A 23943-nucleotide genomic window follows, 5' to 3' on the forward strand; every position below is an offset into this window, starting at 1 on the left:
GACAACTACCGAAAATTGTTAGTGCAAATCCAGAAAGATCTCAACGTCTGGGGAGGTTGCCAAATCTCTTGGATCGGCTGGGTTAATGCCGGTAAAATTAGCCTTTTACCTAGGTTATTGTATTTATTTCAAACATTGCCTGTTTGTGTACCCCTTATGTTTTCACCGAACAATTTATTTGGTACAAAAAGCGACCTAGAGTGGGACGCTGAGTGATGCAGAAACATACCTCATGTGCAGGACTGGGGGTTCCAAATTTCAAACACTATTATTTTGTTGCTAGATTAACACAATGCATACTACAGAATAGACCTAAATCTTAGAGAGTGTGGGTTACATTGTAAACTAACGCCCTTAAGATGCATTCTATATCCTCTCTTCTATGGCTCCATAAACAGGCCAGTCCTCGAGCTGTCATGCATCATCAGGTAATATCCCATACTCTGGATGTTTGGGATGTAGCCAATCACAATATAACATCGCTACGCTCCCTAGTCCTCTAGCTCCACTGTTTGATAACCCGAACTTTCAACCAGGCTATCATCCAGGAGCATTTGTCTGCTGGCAAAATAATGGAATTAGTTTATTGAACGCTATAATGCAAGATTCCTCATTCCCTACAGTCTCAGATATCCACACTAAATTTTCAATCCCTCATAAACTTTTATTTCAATATTTACAAATTCGCCATTTTCATTCTAAAATAACATCACTGCTTAACCATAGATCTCTCACGACTATAGATGGTCAGGGGACATCTACTAAAGGTCTAATTTCTGCCCTATATACTTTACTTTTACCATCATCTCCGGATGATAGAGATTGTCATAAGAGGACCTGGGAGACCGACTTGGGAGAACACTTGGACACTGAAGACTGGACTGATATTTACACTAACGTTGCCTCCAGTTCCATCTGAAAGAAAATGCTTATAAGCTGTTTTACAGATGGTACTATGTCCCCACCTGACAAATTGCACCCTGAAAGCTCCCTGTATTTTGGCATTTTAGTGAGGCTGATGGAACTTCCTTCATACAGTATATGGCTGGCTCTTAGATATTCAGATCCCTTTAGTCCTAAATATTTTCTTCTCTCTGTATATATCCCTGAGGCAACTCGCTATCAAAACTGCTGGCTGAGAGGGACTCCATCAGACTGGGACATGCGACGGTCTCACATGCACACGCGTCCCAGTCATTCGGCGACTGGACGGCGGAAACCCTGCAGTCTCCGCTTCACGGAGATGGGCAGGGTTATGGGGGTGCAGGAGGAGGCAGGGACAGCGGATGGGAAGGCAGTGGATGGCAACGGGGAGCGCCATCCGAACGGGGCACACGAGCATCTCATGCACGCACACCCCCTTCCGATGGATGGCGGGGCCTGATGGCTAGCGAGGGCTGCCGATTCAACTGTATTTCAAATACCATATTGAGATGATTTAAATTAAGTAATGGTGGACATGATGCATTTTACACCACAAAAGAAGTGTCCAGGAAAAGTTTTACATCCAAAGAGTGGCAAAAATAACTTTGGTCGTAATATACAGTATGCTAATAAACCAATCAAGTATATACAATTAAAGAGGTTCTAAAGTGATGGAAAGATGGACTTTTGATTCAATATTTACTTTTGTATGGATAAAATAATAAATAAGGCTTATTTAAAGTATGTTTTTTAATGCTTCACTATGCATAAGCTGTCTTATTCATATACTGAGGGCTAGATTCTATAAGCTTCAAAAGTTATAAAATAGAGATTGATAAACAGCCAGCCAATCAGCTCCTACCTGCCATGCCACAGACTGTGGTTGAAAAATGTCAGACAGGAGCTGATTGGCTGGCTGTTTATCATGCTCAATTTTATCACTTTTGAAGCTTAGAGAATCTGGCTCTGAATGTGTTAAAGACAGTAACAGTACAGTAAAACCAAAGTCAAAATTCTAACACAATGGAATACAACTTTGTTATTGTACAAACACATATTTGAAGTTAGAAAAATAAGAATATATAAACCCTCATCTCCTAATACGCCCATGCCCTGGCCTCACATAGTTAACCTTTTTGAAAACAATGTGCTTACAATATACTTATATTTATTAACCTTTATATTATATAAGTATTTGTTTTACATACTGTGATTTCCTGTTCATATGTCCACACACCACATGCCAACTCAATGCAGAAAATGATCAGCAAGCTTCCAAAATACTGCAAAAGGAAAAAACAGAGTATAAAGATATGAAACAGTATTAATTGGCATTTTGTGATCTGATATACTTAGCAAGTACTGTATCTGACTGATCCGTGCAGGCTGCCAACTCGTATTTGTATTTTGCAATCGTATATACAGCTGCTAAATAGGAATTCATATAGACCAGAATACGACTGGCTACGCCATCGGCCAAATACAAATTCGTAAATAGGGCAGGTTAGTAAATCTTCCCTATTTATGAATCGTATTTCGTTAAAAATACGGCCGTAGCCAGTTGTATTCATTCGTATTAAGAATACAAATACGGCTGTGTCTAATGGAGCCGTCCTGCTCTCCTCACAATGGGCATGCAGCGTGGGGCACAGCCTGATGGCTGGAAGGGTGCACTGTCACTCAGGGTGCATTGCGTGGGGACAGAGACAGCCTATCAGCAGGACTGGGAGTGCAGGGGGACGCAGCCAGCCTGGAGGCTGATGCTGCAAGGATACAGGTACTGAGCGCACCTCTTCAACAGTTTAAATCACAACTTTTGTTATTAGATCGAAACAAACTGTTAATTTATACTGATAACAATACTATAGATTAGTGATCCAGTTTTGCTACAAAAAAACAAACACACCTGAACTGGGTTTCGAGTCAAACCCAGGGCTGGATGGAGAGACTGATGGAGCAACAGCTCCATGCCCACTCTCCAAATAGGCCGATTTTGTAGATGAGGACAGGGGCTTTCCAACGTGCCCAGCCCCGATCGCAGTGTGCCCGCAAGGGGCTTTGTTGTACTCGCCCCGCTGTCTGAGTCCGGCCAGTCGGGATCCCGACGACGGGCTAATGGCTGTCGGGATCCCGACTGTCGGGCGGCCATATACCACACCCGGTTTTCTCTCCCCTTCACACCAGAAAATACAGGGACTAGACTGGTGTAAAGGAGAGCAGTCTGCATTTTCTGGTATGAAAGGGGTATTATTTCAAATAGCCGGGACCTGCAGTAATCTGAATACAGCCGGGCAGCCCCCTGCTCTCTGCCCGGCTGTTGATGGCTGTCACTTCTGCCTGGCGGCTGCTGTCCCCCAGATACCGCGAGCATGTATTCCCCCTTGGCAATGAGCATGTAATCACACATGGAAATGAGCATGTAACCCCCTGCAATGAGAATGGAACCCCTGGCAATGAGCACGTAGGTAAGCAGCACTTATGTAGAATAATTTTTAATTGGCATTATGGTGTTTGGCATAATACATAATGAAAATTATGGTGTGTGGCTTAACATGTAATGGGCATTATGGTGTAAATTTTAAAGCGCGCAATGTCCCTGTTTAAGAACCATATTGTGAATTTTGGCTCAATCCATTTGGTATAGTGAGTATTTTGGCTCAATCCGTGTGGCATAACGTGAATTTTGACTCAGTCAGTGTGAATTTTGGCTCATTCCATGTGACAAAATGTGTAAGAGGCAAGTACAGTATAAGGGGCTTACTATTGTGTTGCATGATTTGTATAAGGGGTATATGGTGCGGTAAACTTAGATGACCACATAAAAGGTGCTGAAATGTTGTCTTTTGGCTTTCAGTATTTTTTTTTATGACTGGAATGCCGCCTCACCCCACAAGTATCTTAGGACATCGGCGTCCTGCAATATATCTCCCTGCATCCTGTGAGTGTCGGAAATTGTAATATATATATATATAATATATATATATGCAGGTAAGTATCAGGCGATACTATACGGCGGCACTCCAACGGTTTTAACTTGGTCAGTATAGAAACAGACTCACACCTGTAAACAGGTCTAACATTTCGGTTTATTCAATCTTTATCAAAGACGACCAAGTTAAATCCATTGGAGTGCCGCCGTATAGTATCGCCTGATACTTACCTGCATATACCTTACATTTGGAGGGCACCGCGGTTGTTGACCATTGATTGGGAGTGCCGGGCCAAACTAGATTGCTATATATATATATATATATATATATATATATATATATATATATATATATATATATATATATATACAAACGAAATAAGTGGCACTCGGAGGCTGATAAGCGGTGAAGATAACAGGAATATTTATTCCTTGTGCAGGAAAACGTTTCGGAGCTCGGGGCCCCCTTGAGGACACATCTCCTCTTGAAAGAGGGCACCGGAGCAAGCTAATTTGGCATCCATCTGCAGTCCTGAGTGCCGGCCTCATCGTTTTGTATATATATATATATATATATATATATATATATATATATATATATACACAGGGGCTCTTGCAGAGTTATGGCCGGCACTCACGAGACTTGACACAGAAATACTCAAGACAACAACATGAAGTTGTCTTGAGTATTTCTGTGTTAAGTCTCGTGAGTGCCGGCCATAACTCTGCAAGAGCCCCTGTGTATACAATTCCAGGCAAGGTGACCATGAGCAGCTGCACTAGACATCCGAGTGCCGGATACTTTCATATATGTATATATATATATATATATATATATATATATATATATATATAATTAGTTGAACGTATTTACACAAATGGAGACACACCCATGAGCAGACCATCCATCCAGAACGTGCCCCACATTATTAGGTGCTGGCCACAACCCCTATTATTGTGAATAATAGGCCCTTGATAATTTTCAGCTCCAAGCCCATTTAGACCTTATTCTGGCACTGGTCAAACTGAGTCCCGGATTTTGGATCTCAAAAATGGATCTCACATATTTTGAATTGCATGTATACATGTAGCCAGCCATATATAGCTTCCACCATGTTTCAGGTGCAACTAATGCACAAGCTCCCACTCATAGAAGTCACACCCACAACTTATTAAAAATACATTTGTTGGCAGCATTGCGCACTAGTGACCGCATCATAGCCAAGATCAGCACGGCTACATCTGTAAGTCTCTCCCTCATGATTTCTGGTGCGAAAATTGGTCAAAATTGAATAAAAATGTATTGGAAATTAATGTTATTGGTGTTAATAATGCTATAGGAACAACAACAGATCCAAGTTGCATGACTATAGCGGTTGTTATCAATTTTTAAACTAAACCCAAAAACATTTGAGGGTAATTTTTCTGAATCCAAAACACGCTGGTGATTTAGAACCAAAACATAACAATTGCGTCTATGCAAATCTCTAGCCAAGATATGGTTGTATGTTGCTTGCAGAGTTTTGCTACATCCAATTAATGATAATTGCACTTAGTGTTAATATTTGATTTGACTATGACACAGCTTCTTTCTCATGTAAAACTAATCAGGAAATATATCTTATAATTTGCCTAATCGTAGTTGAATGCAGATGCTGGCTGAATAGAACTGGTTAGTACTTAAGTGCACAACATGGGGTATCATGTCTGGTTTGTCTTGGGCATAAAAAGAATAATCAATGTTCAACTCTGGCAGTTTAAATGATAGTGTTTAAGGATGAAACACTAATAACAAGTGCCCTCCAAATGCATATATTAGCATAATCACCATTATTTGTGGTTTATTAAAGTGAGGAGATTAAAGTATACAGTAGACTACAATAATGCTTGGGTGGGCAGTATAACAATAAAACGTATAACATGGAGCATAATTATCCACTTTGTCTCAAATCATTTTACTCCAATGCATGAGGCCATTGTCTCTCTCAGTATAGCTTTGAATGTTGTAAGTGTATCATTAAATAAACATGCTGGAACTTGAGAAGCAAGTGATAAATTCCAGCTATTACTCTGTTTAGACCAAAACCTTACAGATACAGTTATAATTTATAGCCTCAGCGGTTTATTTCTTTACCAACAGAACATAAAACATGCAAAATAAGAACATACCAGATATTTGTATGAGGAGCTTCAGCAACTGTGTGGCTCTTAGTGATAAACGTGTGATTTAACGGTTACCTATTTTCTTTATGTAAGAAAATTAATAGCTCTCCTGTTTGGTTCAGTCCAGTTACATGTACATCTTTTTTCCTATAATGTCATCAAAGTCAGATCTCTTGGACGGATCACTTCTGTCATATGTAACACTCCCCCAAAAAACAGGCGTTCGTTATGATTAGTTGCCACTGTGTAACCCAGCACTAAAAGTAGTGCAGTAAGCTGTAAAAAGTCTGGCAGATTTATCTATTTCAATAAGCTGCCATAAAATAAACTGTACATCACAAGTGTAGGTAAAGTGTAGGGCATAGAATAATGCAGCTTATAGCTGTCGCATACTTTCATGAAAATGTACCTGCTTTCACAAAAGTGTTTTATTGATTCTGTTACTTTTGCACTAACACATTTGTTTTATATCTCCAAACTGTCAAGTTTCGTAAAAAATCCTTGGAAATAAAATAAAAATATAAAAAAAGCCCAACGTTCTTGAATAACTCAGAATGATATGGGCCCCTATTGATTGTACTCGCGGGGGGGCGCTTTATCGTGACTGCGTATGCGCATAGTCATTTATGCACATGTGCAGCCGATGTGTGTGAGCCGCCACGGTGAATAGATTAAGCGCCCATGGGAATGCTCAGCGTTTCATGAGAGTTCCCTTGAAAACTCTGGGTTTTCTCAGGGTAATTTCCCAATGATGTGGATGCGGGGAGCGGGCAGCCAACATCAGCGGATGTCAGCTGTCCAGATGCTTCCCCCACAGTGTGCCTGCAGATCTGAGACATCACAGAGGTGTCTCAGATCTGCGAGCGCTTACAAAACCATTTGGTGGGCGGCGACCATCGAATGATTTTGTTCCCACGCGCAAGGCTGCAAATGGTTGTTTATGTAAAACATCCATTTGCATGGCTGTGGGGGCATGCGAGGGGAGGGGCAGGCGGGCAGCGTTTAGTGGACTCGCAAGGTTGCAAAATCCGCAGCATTGCGAGTCACCCAGAATAAGGACCATAGTCCCTTTATTAGAACTGTACATACATAAAGGCCCTTATTCAGATCTGATAGCAGTACAAATTTGTTCTCAAGATGGACAAAACCATGTGCACTACAGGTGGGGCAGATGTAATATGCTCAGAGAAAGTTAGATTTGTGTGAGTTATTTTGTTTCTGTGCAGGGTAAAAACTGGCTGTATTATTTTTACACTGCAATATAGATTTCAGTTTCAACACACCCCACCCAAATTGAACCCTCTCTCTGCACATGTTACATCTGCCCCACCTGCAGTGCACATGGTTTTGCCCATTTTGAGACCAAATTTGTACTGTGATCAGATCTGAATAAGGGCCAAAGTACTTTACTTCTGTATAGGGTAAACCTTAATTCACGCAATTATTACCTTAGTTTGTATGTGCAGATTTTTATCATTTGTGATTTTTATGTTATTTCAATCAATCTTATTGTATGATACAATATATGACTTGTAAATACTTAATGCATAGAATCAGGCAAAATAATGCAGACAGCAGCATCCCAATAAGTATTTTAACTCTACCCCTCCTGCCCATAGTAACAGTGCCACTTAAACATATTATGCCCAATGTCACTGTACCACTTAAATACATAATGCTCATGATATCATTATCACTTTCACAAATAATGGCCATCATAGAGGCTCCACTTATATACATAATACAAATTGTAGTAGCGCCACTTACAGTATATAGAGCAGTGTATATAATGCCAATCATAGCAGAACACTCCCCCTCTGTGCGGGACCTCTTGTCCACTCAGGTCGCACATAGCTCTTCTTTGCATATCTGGAGAGTTGGTGCATGATGACTGCATGTGCCATCTCATTCCCTCCGCTAGGACTAGATGGGGGAGGCAATGCGAGCTGTGGCAGTGGCCGTGTAGCACCGCCCTCCTCCAACGCTACTGTTGGAAGTGTGACAGCATACCAGGCTCAGGTATGGAGGGCTGGAAGAGGCAGAATGTGTCCTGTCTCCATATAGAACTGACAATTCTATTTATATAGGCAAGACACGTTCCGACTCTGCCAGCCCTCTTTAGCCACTTAGACAAATAAGCAAATGTCACAGCTGGTGGGAGTTGTAGAGAGGCGCTCATACATAAGGAACTCTGATCTGCCACTTGCATTAAAAGATGCAACCATCGGAAGCACATAAAAAATGGGCGCTATAAGTAAAATGCCATAGCCATGGAAAATGTGTATGGGGTTTGCAGGCATTGCAAGCTGTGACCCCTACTCACTTCTCCACCAAAATATGACAAGCCTGCTTTTTTAGCCCTGTTACCTCTGCAAAATGGTCTGTAAATCCTCTCCATGGTCCATTGTCTATGTGACAAATATCACTTAGTTATCCCCTTCAGTCACATGTGGACATGTGGAGAGGTTTTGTATGACCCATAACAACAGTGGCATAAGTTTTGACCCAGTTGCCCGGAGGCTAGATAAATATTGGTGCCCCCCCCCCCCCACATACACACACAACTATATATATATATATATATATATATATATATATATATATATATATATGTGTGTCCAAGAGACCGTCACAGTCCACAGCAGCTATGCAGAGGAAATTGGCTGGGTGCCTGCACAGAGGGATAGCATACTTGGTGGGGGTGGAGCGGCACTCTCAGCAGGAAGAAAAACAGGTACACATTGTTAGATAGAGCGACGTTTCAACGTCCTTTATTTGGACATTTTCTTCAGGCTGTTAATCATTTGAAAGAAACATGGCTTTATACCCCACTGTGCAAATTAGCAACACCTGCCACCACACAGGGCGGCGCAATGCGCATGACATCATAAAAAAGTGCTACCATCACCATGGCTACATACAATAACAAACCCCCATTAAAAGACTAAAAATCAGTAAATGGGACATTGAACATGGATTATAGAAAAAGCATAAATATCATTAGCAGGCAATATAAGTAAGTCACAGGCAGTGTTATACAAGCCGCAAACAAATGTAAGCATAGTGACATAGTTAATACGCTATTTATACACTCATAAAATATGCTCACAAAGGAGTAAATAATATTAGAATGACATGTAGAGGAGACAATAAAGGCTCCCCAGTACAATGATAAGGTAGCAACAGGTGGAATACCAGAATAATTAGCTTTACTAAAAGTGAAGGACAAAGCATAGATGGAATAGTGATATGTAATTCTATAATAACAGACAACAACCAGATAACACGGGGCACAAGAAATTACTTTCTGGTAAGGCAGCTAATGCCCGCTAGCTCATTTAAGCCATGGGGAGCAAGTGTGTCTAAGCGGTGTATCCACCTTGATTCACATTTAAGTAGCTGTAAACCCCGAAGAAAGAGATCGACCTGCTTTTCCATGCTATGACCCTTAGTGACTATTACCGGGCGAAAAAGATCCCGAGGGGTCTGAGGGTCAGAAATGCCCCAACACTGGGTAAAAAGGATCCTGTTTTTTGCAGAAAATGGGTTGCCACTTTAAATAAGTGCTCATTTGATCTCATGCTCCTGATTATTGACTTTACCTCCAAAGAAGCAGCTGCTTTGAAAGTCAAAATTGACCAATTTGAAATTATCCACAGACCCACACTTATCGCAGATGTGGATACAAAATGGTATGATAAATTGGCTGGCCAGATTACCGCATATAAGCGTGAACTAACCCGGTTCAAGAAAGAAAAACGTGAAAAGGTCGACGCGGACTACGATTGTAACACAGTATACAATTGGACCTCCACCACCCGTAGTGACCGACGCCCCTTTTTCCGACAAAATCGATACCGTGGCTATGTTACTTCTGACCAGTCATCAGATAATCACTCCTCCAACAGCGATATTGATACAGCCCCGAGGAGAGGACGTGGACGCCGACAGCCTACCGGCCCTTTAGCCGTGACAACACGCCAACGACATCACAACGACGGCGCAGGCGATTTACCAGGAGGGGGCGCCAGTGGCAGAGACAAGCCAAGTGGCAAAAAACCTCCGATGCCGACCAAAATCTAGTCGTCAACCTGTCCTCCTACTCCCTGTCCGATGAAGAAAATTCTATCCTTTCTAAAGGTTTATCATATGTTCCATCGCTTAATATGGACTCACTCGACTGGCAGGTAGAGAAGTACTCCCTGTGTCGACTACTAAAATTGAAGGAACATTTTGCATCATCCCCTTGTGTCAACACTGGTGAGACACCCATTGTGCCAATCCCCCCACAGCTGGCCAAATTGCAACCCAAGTTGACATTTGATCCTCAGTCGACCAATCCGTCGATTAAAACATACATGCGACTCTTGGATTCCCAGGTCGATGAGTCCTTGACCCGGTCTCCTCCATATCATTCTAACATGTCATCATCTGAAAGAAAAACCCTAAAGAATCTGTCCAATAATACAGAACTTATCTTTTGACCTGCAGACAAGGGCGGCGCCCTTGTAATTATGGATTACAAATACTATAAAGATGAACTGGACCAACAGCTGGCTGATACATCTACTTACAGGAAACTGCCATATGATCCGACAGCTGACTATCGCAAAGAACTGTGCAAATTACTTCAACAAGCTGTTGATGGGCAGATTATCGACCGGGAACTGATGTCGGCATTAATTCCTGATCACCCAGTGGTACCGGTAATTTATAGTATTCCTAAGATTCATAAGTCACTGACTGCGCCCCCCGGGCGACCCATTATAGCGGCCCGGCGGTCCTTATCACAATGCATTTCTGTCTTTATCGATGCCATTTTACAGCCATTCATTGTGTGCCAGCCATATTATTTGTTAGACACCACCGCGCTTTTGGTAGCACTTAAAAATCTACCCACCTTGATTGGTGAGATTTGGCTTGTCACACTGGATGCCAAAAGCCTCTACACCATCATCCCCCATGGTGATGGTGTTGAGGCTTTCAGATTATTTTTGTCCCAATTACCTGACTATACGGGACCTGATATCAACTTTATGATTGCATTATTACGATTTGTTTTGTGCCGTAATTACTTTCTGCATGATGGAAAATTCTGGCTGCAGCTCAATGGCTGCTCGATGGGTTCTAATGCCGCACCGGCATATGCCAACATTTACATGTTTTATGTTGAGCAATTATTATTTTTTCAAATACCATCGATAGCAGCCAGAATCCTCCTATATCGAAGATTTATCGATGACTTGTTTCTAATTTGGTCTGGTGATATTCTAGATTTGGTTGCTCACATTGACATCCATAACACTGGCCCCAGTCCGGTTAAGTTAACCATGACTTACAATCAGGGTGCCATTAATTTCCTTGATGTCACAGTGAAAATCACTAATGGGGCAGTTTCCACCTCTTTATTTCAGAAAGAGACTGACAGGAATAATCTGTTGCATGGAACCAGCTGTCACCCCACTAGTTTGATAAAGGGTTTACCATTTTCCCAAATGGTGCGCATTGTGTCAGACCCTGCTGAGTCTGTTGTTCAGATTGACACATTGATTCACAAATTCCTCCTACGTGGTTACAGTCTTCAACATCTTCTTTCCGCTAGGGATCGGGTAGCAGGCATTCCCAGAGAAGATCTTTTGGTTACTAAACCTAATATACCCCCTACTCCCATGATCCCCTGGGTTACCACTTACACTAAAGCTAGCCCGGTTATTAATAAAATCTCTAAAAAATTGTGGCCTATAGTCAAAACTGACAAACAAATCAATATTCCTAACACCAGACTCATGGCATGTTACCAAAGGGGCCCTAATATGCGGGACATACTTGTCAAAACTGACATTACAGGCTTTAGTGCTCCAAACCCCCCCCCCCCCCCCTAGAGGATGTATTCGGTGCACTTGTACAGTTTGTACATGTATGATACCGGGCAATACCTTTTATCATCCTCTTCAGGGTACTAAGTACACCATCAGACATACTTTAACATGCCAAACTAGATTTGTTGTGTACCAATTAATTTGCCCTTGTGGCCTTTCGTATATTGGTAAAACTGAGCGCAGTTTTAAAGAACGCATAACCACACACCGTTCGACTATTAGAGCTGCACTGGCGGGTGGAAAATGTGATTTGCCTGTACCCAAGCATTTTGTACTAAGACAACATACCTTACCTTCTTTAAGGTATCGAATGATTGACCACATCCCTCTGAATTTGAGGGGTGGCAATCGGGGTTTACAGCTACTTAAATGTGAATCAAGGTGGATACACCGCTTAGACACACTTGCTCCCCGTGGCTTAAATGAGCTAGCGGGCATTAGCTGCCTTACCAGAAAGTAATTTCTTGTGCCCCGTGTTATCTGGTTGTTGTCTGTTATTATGGAATTACATATCATTATTCCATCTATGCTTTGTCCTTCACTTTTAGTAAAGCTAATTATTCTGGTATTCCACCTGTTGCTACCTTATCATTGTACTGGGGAGCCTTTATTGTCTCCTCTACATGTCATTCTAATATTATTTACTCCTTTGTGAGCATATTTTATGAGTGTATAAATAGCGTATTAACTATATGTCACTATGCTTACATTTGTTTGCGGCTTGTATAACACTGCCTGTGACTTACTTATATTGCCTGCTAATGATATTTATGCTTTTTCTATAATCCATGTTCAATGTCCCATTTACTGATTTTTAGTCTTTCAATGGGGGTTTGTTATTGTATGTAGCCATGGTGATGGTAGCACTTTTTTATGATGTCATGCGCATTGCGCCGCCCTGTGTGGTGGCAGGTGTTGCTAATTTGCACAGTGGGGTATAAAGCCATGTTTCTTTCAAATGATTAACAGCCTGAAGAAAATGTCCAAATAAAGGACGTTGAAACGTCGCTCTATCTAACAATGTGTACCTGTTTTTCTTCCTGCTGAGAGTGCCGCTCCACCCCCACCAAGTATATATATATATATATAGATAGATAGATAGAGAGAGAGAGAGAGAGAGAGAGAGAGAGAGAGAGAGAGAGAGAGAGAGAGAGAGAGAGAGAGAGAGAAAGAACACATATTTCAGAACTCAGCCACGGAAACAACATCACTTTAACTGATTTAAACTTGCAGGTGAGGAGAGGTGCCCCATTGGGAGCAGGAGCCTGGCGGCAGGTGACTCCATTGCCTCCCAGAGTTCTGCCTCTGACCCATAAAACATGGACGATGTACTGCACAAACACATCTACAGCATAAAAATATGTCAGTGGCTGAATACCTTTTAAGGCACTGTACAATGTGCACTGCATTGTCTTGAGTTAAGGTCCATACACACTGGACGATTATGACCACTGTCATTGCTGGGAGGAAAGTCGCTCAGTCCATACACACTGAGCTGCTTTCCCCCTGCCCATCGCTGTCAGTGGGTGGCGGGACAGCTTTGCATAGTGCAGCGCTATGCAAAGCCATTCACAAAGCTGCTCATCTGCTGGTAATACCAGCAGATGAACAGCTTTCCTGGTGATGATGTGGCTGTGCCGGGCCGTATACACTGGGCAGCTTTGAGCTGAAAGCCGCTTAAACTTGGTGTTTTGAGTGGCTTTCAGCTCAAAATTGCCCAGTGTGTATGGGCCTAGTTGTATAATCTTGGAGAGATAAAAGATATTTAAATCTCATTGGTATTCTTTGTCTGGCTCATGACCAGTCATCTGCTCAGAGCTTCAACACCAATGAGCCATAATGAGATGTGAACCTTAACTATTGCTTAATACACATATAAGCTCAGGTAACTGAGTAACTGCGACAGTGGCTACTCCTAACTGCAATCTTCAGAGGGGCTGCCAGTAGCTACACTGCCTACAGCACACACTGCATCACCCATCGCACCTTGATGAATGGTGTGCACGCACGGAAGCCACAGTTATTGTTGGGGAGAAGGAAAAAACCCTGACAGCAGTGGTGCAGACTTCTATGGGCTGCATCATACTCATGGCTGTTGGGGTGAACATGTGCAAATGCAACCCCCTTCTTTCTGCGGCTTCTAGGGACTGCATCAACGGCAGCCCTAGAAGCACAACAGAGCTGGCAGAGAGGCTTCCCATTGGTAGCCATATCTGGAAATCAAAGTCCAGCAGGTGCCTCTGCAATCATTGTTTTTACTAGTGGTCTTGGGGGGGATGGGGCTGTAGCCCTGCAGCCCCTAGGTAAAATCCAACACTGAATTCTGTGAACACATTGTAGCTGATCACTATGCCAGTTAGCATGGCATATTATGTGTATTTTCATACAGAACATGCTGAGAAAGTGTACACTTTCCAGCTTTGTGACAAGAGAGGCAGAGAACTGTCTGTTCTAGCGAATACTATTCAGAACAGGAATTCTACACATATTACAGTAAGTGGTAAATTTTGCACCTGACATTGGACAAATAGATGATGATGATGACTCATCACAAACTAGGTTTATATGCTGCCCATTCACATCCTAATGCACCTCAGTGCATTGTTCTGCTTATTTTCCTTGAGTAACTTGCATCCATTTTGCTACCAACTTTGCATCATGTCCATTAAGATTCAATGCAATGGAGGCTGCTAAAGGCTAATGGGGTTTACACAGGGCGATTTCAGGACATTTTCTAAGTGAACTCACTAGATCACTTTGAAAGGGCCCCTTCATCGCTCTGTGTGTGTAGGGGCCATAGCGGTAGCGATGTGCGGCCCTGTGCATCGCTATCACAAGGAGATTAAGATCCAGCCTGATGGATAAATCTAGTTAATCGCTGGTAAAGCCCAGTGTTCCCACCGGAAAACACTGGCCCTGACAGATCGCTCAGCACACACCACTGTGCTGAGCGATCCTGAGTGATCCACATTGTTCATATCGCTCAGCAACATCTCCCCATGTGTAGGCCCCTTGAGAAGATGGCTAGCCTGACTGTGGTAGCTTACCTTCTACTGTCACTAGTGACCGTTACATGTACTGCACAAAGCATTTATACAAAATGTCCGACATCTGTATATACTACACAATAGCCATGCCCACCTAACACAATGCACATGTAAACACCACCTGTGTTATCAGAACTACAGTATATAGAAATGAAGATTGCTAAACGATTAAAGTAGGGTTTATGAAGCATGCAGATTACTTTCTTTTATTGAATGTAAATGTTTTCGGAAGTGCAAAGTGCACGTTTCATGTTTGGCAATAGCATTTGCTAAAAGAAAGCACATTGCTCCTTATGCAGGATATCTGTATATGAACAGACTTCGCAGGCTATCAGTGGGTAATATTGATTAAAATCATTAGGATGTACTGAATGATTTACTTTTCTGCTCTTTTCTTTGATTCAACTCAACACGACATTTCAGAATTTGCAGTAGTGTAGAGCTGACATTGTTGCCTGGGAGAGAGAGACGGATTCATCTGAGTATAGTTTTTCTTGGCACCAGTTTATCAAGCTCCCCATGCTAAGTAAGGCCACATGAGTGTGATGAACTACTCTGATTGTTGTACTACAGAAGTATCATTTTATCAGAAAAGTATTATTGACTATATTATGTGATTAAGTAACAGGTTTCCTATAAGATGATGCTACATTTAATCTGATAATCTTGCTAGACAGATGCCTCTGCTTTTCTCCAGAACTACTAACACAGGGGTCTTTGAGAAACTTCACGAATGAGTATCTGCAACTTATTTCTACTTGTAGAAATGTACCCAACTGTCCACCAATCATATGTCCAGAAGTGCAATCACTCTCCAATCATTGGAACCCTGTAGAAAAAGTAAGTACTGTATAAACCAACTTCTTCTTTAGAACCATCTCTCATTAATTAAAACTTTTCTCCTACATACTGCTCAGTTTATACTCATTTACATCATAATCTGCTTTTTTAACAGGTGTCATTACAGATGACTGTCAGCGGGGATGCTGGCAGTCAGAATACCAATGGTGGCATCCCGAAGGAGGGAATCCAGACAGGGGTCTGGTAAGTACACCTCTCTCCACAGCCAAACACTGATCCCCACCAATGCCTAAACTGAACCCTCTCCGCCAGTGCCTAGCCCTAACTTTCTATCCTGCACACTAAGCGTAGCCTAACCCTAACCTGCCAACCCTTCCCCACAGCCAAAGTCTCCAGCTAGTGCCTAAACTTATCCCCGGGCTAACACTAACCCACCCAACATACTTATGATCTGGATGCCGAAAGTCAGCATTCTGGTGTCCACATCCTCATTTATCTCTCCGTGGAACCGATCTTTTGTCAAGATGCCGGTGTCAGTATTCTTACTGCCGGTATACCGTCCACCAGGATACACACTGCATCCAGTGATGATTGTATGTGTATATAAATGATAGATACAGATCAACGATTCTGCAAAAGTACAACTGGAAGGAGAATAATTTATCCAATTAATAGACAGCACAACAGGTTGGTTTCCAGGACCTCTGGTCAGCCTTCAGTCTGTACTTTAAGAAAAGAATTACACACTTTCAGAAAGTTTAATTCGGTTTAATGAAATGTGTTTGAACACTCACTATTTCATGTTAAAACCGCCCACAGCATTTTCCAGCTGTCTATAAGTGTATAATCTGTCTTTATTGCTTTACCTAAACGTCTTAAGATGAAGAATACTGTATATACTACATTCCATATATACACACTTTTTATTTGGACACGTTTTGAATAGAATGAATTGAACTGCTGTAAAATGCCCTTTACTCCCCTTATGATGTACTCCACCCCGATGACTGATATTCCTGTTTCCTTGATACATCTCTTGAGCAGGAAATTATGTTTCGTTATAGGACATATTTTGTTATCGCATTAGCAAGCACAGCGACCTTTCACTTCAAGGTAATGCATTGTTTTACTGTTAAATATATGGTATATTTTCAGTATACATGTTTGTATATTGTGAACATTTTGCAAGAAGTTTCCTCTTGCATACTTTGGTATAGTATGTATTTATATATTTATTTAGTTTCTTATATAGCGCAGTGATAAAACAAACTGGGTGGTAACCAACCGACATAGAGGTAGTAGGGCCCTGCTCACTAGTTTACAATCTATAGAATATATGCATACTGTAAATACGTAAATAAATCAGCAGCACAAACCATTAAAAAACAAATCTGTGCAGGAAGTTGAGCAATAGGATAGTGCTCGCTTGTGTTTGCACAACATCTTTTTTGCAAATATGCTAAATATCCTTGAAACAAACTAAGGGGGTTATTGTGGTTGATTCACAGCCTTGTGAGTCCACCAAACCCCGCCTTGAGAATAGTTGGCTGACGGCACTCATTTGCAAGTACGATTCATATGCAGTGCATGCGATTAGATGTTACACAGTAACATCCATTTGCAAGCCAGGGGGAACCTCCCACATCTATCGATGGTCGCCAACCATCGAAAGATGTGGAAGGTGCACACATAAGTAAGGTTGCTCTGAGCAACCTTACATATGCGTGCACATTCAGGGGGAAGTGGGCAGGCAGCTGACATCCGGTGATGCCAGCTGCCCGCCTGTCTGTCATGCCCGCATTAGCATGAGAATGCCCAGTGTTTTCATAGGAACACAGATGAAGCGCCCCTCTCCACCTCCCTGTCCGCTGTGTCGGGTACGTGTACCCGGCAAACAGAATGTTCACCGGGGTGCACGCACCCTGCTTATGCACATGCGCAGAAATGCACACGCACACTAACAAAACATCGGTCCCCGTACAAATGCAGGCAAAACTGCAAATGGACCAGAATAAGGTCCAAAGTGCCTTAATTAGACCTTTTGCTATTTTGATGCCCTGTGCCAGAAAGGGAATTGGTGCCCCTCCCCTCCCCATACTCATAATAAAGACAGTGCAGTCCGAAGTCATGTGCAAAACTGTTAGGGGCATGGCTTCAAGGGGAAGGGGCGTGGCCACATATTCGTACCGATTTATATTACACCACACAGTAGTGCCACTTCTATTGCACCAGGTAGAACCCCTTAGACACATTGCGCCAGGTAAAACTGCTTAGACCCACTGCAAAAGGTAGAGCCCCTTAAACACACTGTGCTAGTTTAAGCCTATTAGACACACTGTGCCAAGCATATATACTTGCATATATATATATATATATATATATATATATATATATATATATATATCCCACCTCTTCCTATTTCCTATAAAAGTAAAGGCTATTTACTTGTATGGAGGGGAATGTTCTCTGCAGCACCACTCACCCTTTTCATATATCACTCCAAAAAGTGATTCCTATGGCTAGGTTACTGCGCTTGTGGATGGAGCATGGAGGCTGGCCGTGGAGCTGACTCGTGAGCTCTGTCTCCGAAAAGATACATAAGAGGAACTGCTGTGGCCGGGCAGCACACATCTTGGCCAGTTTACCTTTATTTTCTAAAGAGCTTCTGCGCATGCGCAATGGTAACTTCTGGCATTAACTGCAAATGCTGCCCTATCAGACGTGGATAGTGGGGGTATGAAAAGGTCGGAGAATGCGTACCACCGCCCCTCGCGGTCTCGCTGCGCTCGCCACGCTTCGAGTTGGCGTTCATCGTGGGGTGGCGTTAACAATGGGGGGGCATTTGACCCATCAGGGTGGGTATACAATGAAAATTGAGGTCTGGGGGGCATTTAACATTGGGCCCAATGTAAAATCGGGTCTCAGGGACCATTTTACATTGGTTCCGATGTAAAAATCGCATCAATCGCATCGCATGCGATTTGGTTGCATGCGATGCGATTGACGCAATTTTTTAGGACCCGATGGATACAATCAAAATCGCAGGCGCCGTGCTAGGAAACAAGTACCCTTTATTTTTACACTGCAATATAGATATCAGTTTGAAGTACAAACCCCACTGATATCTAACTCTCTCTGCAAATTTTACATCTGCCACCCCCCCCCCCCTGCAGTGCACATGGTTTAGTCCATTAAAGAGAGAATTTGCTTTTGTGAATGAACCAGAATCAGGCCCTAATGTTCACTGGTGGGCAATTGAACCCTTTTTTAACAGTAAAAATAATGATTTGAATTACTTTTTTCAATATATCCTTGAAACGTAGGATTGACGAAAATGTAAAAAATATTTTAAACAAGTAAATAGTCTGTAATATACACTGAGGAGGTCATTCTGATTGACCCACAAAGCTGCAAAATTCACAGCTTTGCGGATCATCTAAATGCTGCCTGTCCGCACAACCGCCTGCCCCCCCCCCCCCCCCTCGCACGCTGATTTCCCTGCATGTAAATTGATGTTTAGCATAAACATCCATTCGCAGCCTTGCATGCAGGGGCAAAATCATTCGCTTGCCACCAACCATCAAATGATTTTGCAAGTGCGTCTGCTGACCTTAGATCTGCAGCACCCTTGTACAGGAGGAGGGCGGGCAGCTGACATCCGCTGACATCAGCTGCCCACCCCACGCATCGCATCACCCATGAAATGCTTGGTGTTCCTATGGGCACTACCCCTTCGCCACATTCCCCCGAACCCCCCTGTCCACACTGCTGTGTGTAAGCCCGCAGCAAATAATCAATTTGCCATGCACGCTCGCACAAAGAGGCTGCACATGCACATAAATGCTTATACAGTCTCAAAACATCGCTCCCCTGTGTGAACGCGCAGGGGAGCATATGAATTAGAATTAACTCCTGAATGTACTGCAGCACATTTAAAAATACAGTTTTCATTTGTTAAAACAGAAAATGTTAGATACACGTGATGAGGACCAGCATTGTTCTATGAATCCAACCCTATTAACATTTTATCAAGAGGTGTATTTTTATTTCAAAAGCAATTATGTTTGTCCGTTGCACTTCTCTTTTCTTGAATGGAAGGCTTGGATAATAGCATTTGATGTAGGCAGGTGTTGTGCTTGCTTCAATATACAGATTCTATTTCCCAGGGAGACAGGTTTCATTTCATTATATTACCAGCTTATTATAATCCACTGATTAGAACACACTAGAAAACCTGTAAAACTGGTTTATGTGTAGTCAGGTTTGCAGGTTTTGCTAGTAAGCATTTTGAATTGTATGCCTCAAATCTATATTCATTGTCCTATTGAAAATAGAGGTCAAAGTTTCTCAAATCCTGTTTAAGCAAAAATGAAAAATGTTATATTGGTTTTCTGCTACTTATATATGAGACAGCATGTGGATACCCATGTACATGACATCAGGGGGCAGCTGCATAAACACATTTGTTATTGTCTTTAAATGAGCTGGTGGCAGGGTGGATTTCCTTCATGGCAATCTAGGTGCCTGCCTAGGCCCCAGTGGGTGCAAAGAGCCCCCCACCAAATCTGTCCCAGGTCCCACGAGGCTCTGTTCCCATGCAGTTCCCATGTTGTACTCTACTCCACAATTGTGGAGTCTGTACTGTGCTCCTCAATACTGGTCTGGTACGGCTCCGTCAGTGAGAGAGACAAATGCTGACTCCAAAAGGTAGTCAGGAATGCGGAGAAGATAATCAGGACAGACCTTCCCTCTGTCCAGGACCTGTTCCTGTCCAGAGCAAAAAAGCCGGCAACGAAGATAGTCAAGGACCAACTACATCCTGGCCATGGCTTGTTTAACCTGCTGCCATCAGGCAGACGCTACAGGGCTATTCCCACCATGTCCACCAGAAGCCTAAAAAGTTTCTTTCCTCAAATGGTTCACCTGTTGACATGTTAACTCATGAACACCTCACTGTCTAGTCACGCCTTAACGCTTTGCACATAATCTAAAACGGTGTCCCCTCGGAATAACTTTCTATATGACCCACCTGTTTATATTGTTTATTGTTTATACTGTATGCTAATTACTTGTTACCCACCTGGCTGCTGCACAGCAAACCGAAAACAAATTCCTAGTATACGCAAGTATACCTGGCCAATAAAGCTGATTCTGATTCTATCCCTAGCCCCACTGCACTGGAGAGCTGGGAGTGCTGTACATCAGAGACGCAGCATCATGGCAGCCAGCACATTTCCAGGGATCCTGAGAATACAACCTGTCAACTTATTAAAAACTAATGACAATGCTGTTATATTTGGAGACACTGCATGTGGGTGGTCAGTCTACTTTAAATGTGAAAGATTTTTAGTCTATTTCCAAAAGACCTAGGGCCTGATTCAGATTTGTACGCAATACTGATATACACTCAACTGAACATTTATTGGACTAAAGCACTCTTACTATACCACTTGCAAACCAAAATGAAAATGAAGGGAGGGGACCCCAAACCGCTATCTTGTCTAGGACATTAGGTCTAAATCCATCTCTGGCTGATGGCAGCAAAAACAGCTTTGGGGTCATCTGAACTGAGGTCTGGCCCAAGCCTAACTGATGCTGGGAGAGGCTGGCCACCCTGCCTGTCATTGCAGAAAGAGCTGGCATGTGGATCTCTGAACACAAGGGATTCCTAATCCTTGTGTCATGAGACAAAGCTTCACACCAGATACAATCTGTGGCACCGATCTAAATCAACCATCAACCAGGCAACACCAGTGAATTGTAAAGTGGGTTGATTTGATTCCACTCCACAATATACAGACTTGTGTGACCTTTGGGAGCATTGAATATATGTCAAATACAATCCATATATTTTAACATTTGCGCCAGAAATTTGTCAGATCTAGCAGTTGGCAAATTCCCGGTCACCTTGGTTTGGAGCAGGGTGTGGACTCAGGATTTAAATCTAGCATTGGCTAAAACCGTGTGGATCTGCGAATGTGCTGAAAATCCACATATTTTAAGGAACTCCTGGACATTTTGACCCGTTTCTGCGGCCGTTTTTGCCCATGCCTATTCGCCTAAAAAAGTGAAACAGAACTGGCAAAAATCTACTAAAAAACAAAGGGAAAGCACTCAAAATTGAATAATGATCAGCAAATTATTGACAATTTTTTCGACTGTCAAGGAAATTCAGCTAGGACTGTATGCCATTGTGTTGTTTTTTCAGACTAATGCTGCCCATATACTTGTGCGATTGCCAGGGCCGGTGCAAGGCACCGGAGCGCCCCCGGTGAGTCGGGGTGGGGGCGCCCCAGTGCCATGGTGTGTGTGTGTGTGTGTGTGGGGGTACCTGTTGCACCTTCTGGGGACGAAGGGGTGTCTATTCCGGGATCTGACAGAAGCCTGCGCGGGTACCTGTCCTGCGACGCTTTGTGTATAAACCTGGCGGCGGCGGGGGTCCCTGCAGTGAATAATAAATAACTAGCTCTATCCGGCAGTCGGGCGGGAAGCGCATCTGTTTTGAAAACACTGGCCGCACGCTGATTGGCTGAATCAGCGTGCGGCCACTGTTTTCAAAATAGAAGCGCTTCCCGCGCCGCCGCATAGTGCTAGTTATTTATTATTCACTGCAGGGACCCCCGCCGCCGCCAGATTTATACACAAAGCGTCGCAGGACAGGTACCCGCGCAGGCTCCTGTCAGATCCCGGAAAAGACACCCCTTCCTCCCCAGACGGCACAACAGGTACCCCGTGGCATGGGGGGCGAAATGCCGCCCTCCAGTGGCCGGCGCCCTAGGCAAATGCCTAGACTTGCCTAGTGGTGGCGCCGGCCCTGGCGATTGCATTCGACATGATATCGAGTTCGATTTCCCTTGAAGCTCACCTTTTTGGTCATAGTTACCTACCCTCCTGCATTCTGCAGGAGACTCCCTGAAATAACAGCAATCTCCCTCTCTCCCTCATTAGTCTAGCAATCTCCTTCATTTCACCTAGCCCACATTACACTGTTACATTTTGGGGGGAAAAAGGAATTAGAGATAGATACATATACATTGAATCATCAGCACCATTTCCCAGCACTTTAGCAAGTATAGTAGCTCTTAAGGCCCCCATACACTACGCGATTTGGCCCAGATTTCACCCGATTATGGAGGATTGGGCTGAGAAATCGGGTGAAATTGGCTAAATTGCACAGGGTATGACATCTGATCTGATCCGAGGTGCGGTCCCATGCGCATCGGATCAGATCCGGATGTCGGACGGTCTGCACATAAGATAAATCATGTGCAGCCATCTGGGGGAGTGGCAGGAGCAGGCTGGGAGTGGGGACCGGTCCGGGGGAGCGGCACGAAATGTAGCAGCAGGGAGCGGGGACCGCAGATGCAGAGCAGAGACCGGGGGCGGCGGGAGAATAGAAAGAAATCCTATTCAAAAGACTGGGCGGCCGCTGATTGTCTGGGAACTCAGCCAATCAGCGACCGCCCAGTCTTTTGTGTAGGATGTTTTCTATTCTCCCACCGCGCCCCCGGTCTCTGCTCTGCATCTGCGGTCCCCGCTCCCTGCCTGCCGCTACATCTCGTGGCGCACCCCGGACCGGTCCCCACTCCCAGCCTGCTCCTATAATCTCCCTGAAACTAGTTTTCAAAAGTAGGCAAGTATGCTTTTGATATATCTCACAAGTGTATGGGCAGCATTAGTCTGAAAAAGCAACACAATGGTACTTAATAACATTGCAGGTGTAGTTCAGTAGTGAAAAAAAAAAATAAAAACATATTACAACTCACTTTAAATTAAAACCGCAGTGTAGCCCTCATACAGAAACAATTGTAATCAGTCTATTAATAAACTTGCTGATGCACTAAGTTAGCGATAATGTATGTAGGTAAAGTACATCACTAAACACATACAGATACAGTACATGTAGGACTGATTATTTGTATAACAACTATAGAAAGAAAGACTCACTGTTCATCTTCGGAGGAGAAAGGAAGCTAGATAACACAGAGTATAAATTAGTTCTTATCTGCATGCAATAAATTAATTTAATGATGCGTCTGGGCAAAGGTCACTAAAGTCCAATGAAGGAACACAGCTGTCTAATCTCAGTTCTTCAGCATGACATTTGCCAAATCTTAAACTATAGATAATTTCAAGCAACTACATGAAACTTTATGTAAACTATTTCAAATACCTATTTTATCTCTTTTGACAGTAATGT

At 43.0% G+C, this 23943-nt stretch overlaps 1 protein-coding gene across 3 annotated transcripts in view; it reads right to left on the reverse strand.

Annotated features, from left to right (window-relative positions):
• TSPAN12 (tetraspanin 12) overlaps positions 1–23943 on the reverse strand; it is a 185396-nt gene that overhangs the window by 81539 nt on the left and 79914 nt on the right. For all 3 annotated transcript variants that reach the window (XR_014473434.1, XM_083182821.1, XM_083182822.1), the window contains exon 5: positions 2133–2207. Coding sequence is in view for 2 of the 3 variants with exons in the window: in XM_083182821.1 (XP_083038947.1) it covers positions 2133–2207 (75 nt within the window). In the remaining variant the exon portion in view is untranslated. The remainder of the gene's footprint in view (positions 1–2132; positions 2208–23943) is intronic.

The sequence above is a fragment of the Crinia signifera genome, chromosome 4 (genome assembly GCF_055691185.1).
Source record: "Crinia signifera chromosome 4, ASM5569118v1, whole genome shotgun sequence".
NCBI classification, from domain to species: domain Eukaryota; kingdom Metazoa; phylum Chordata; class Amphibia; order Anura; family Myobatrachidae; genus Crinia; species Crinia signifera.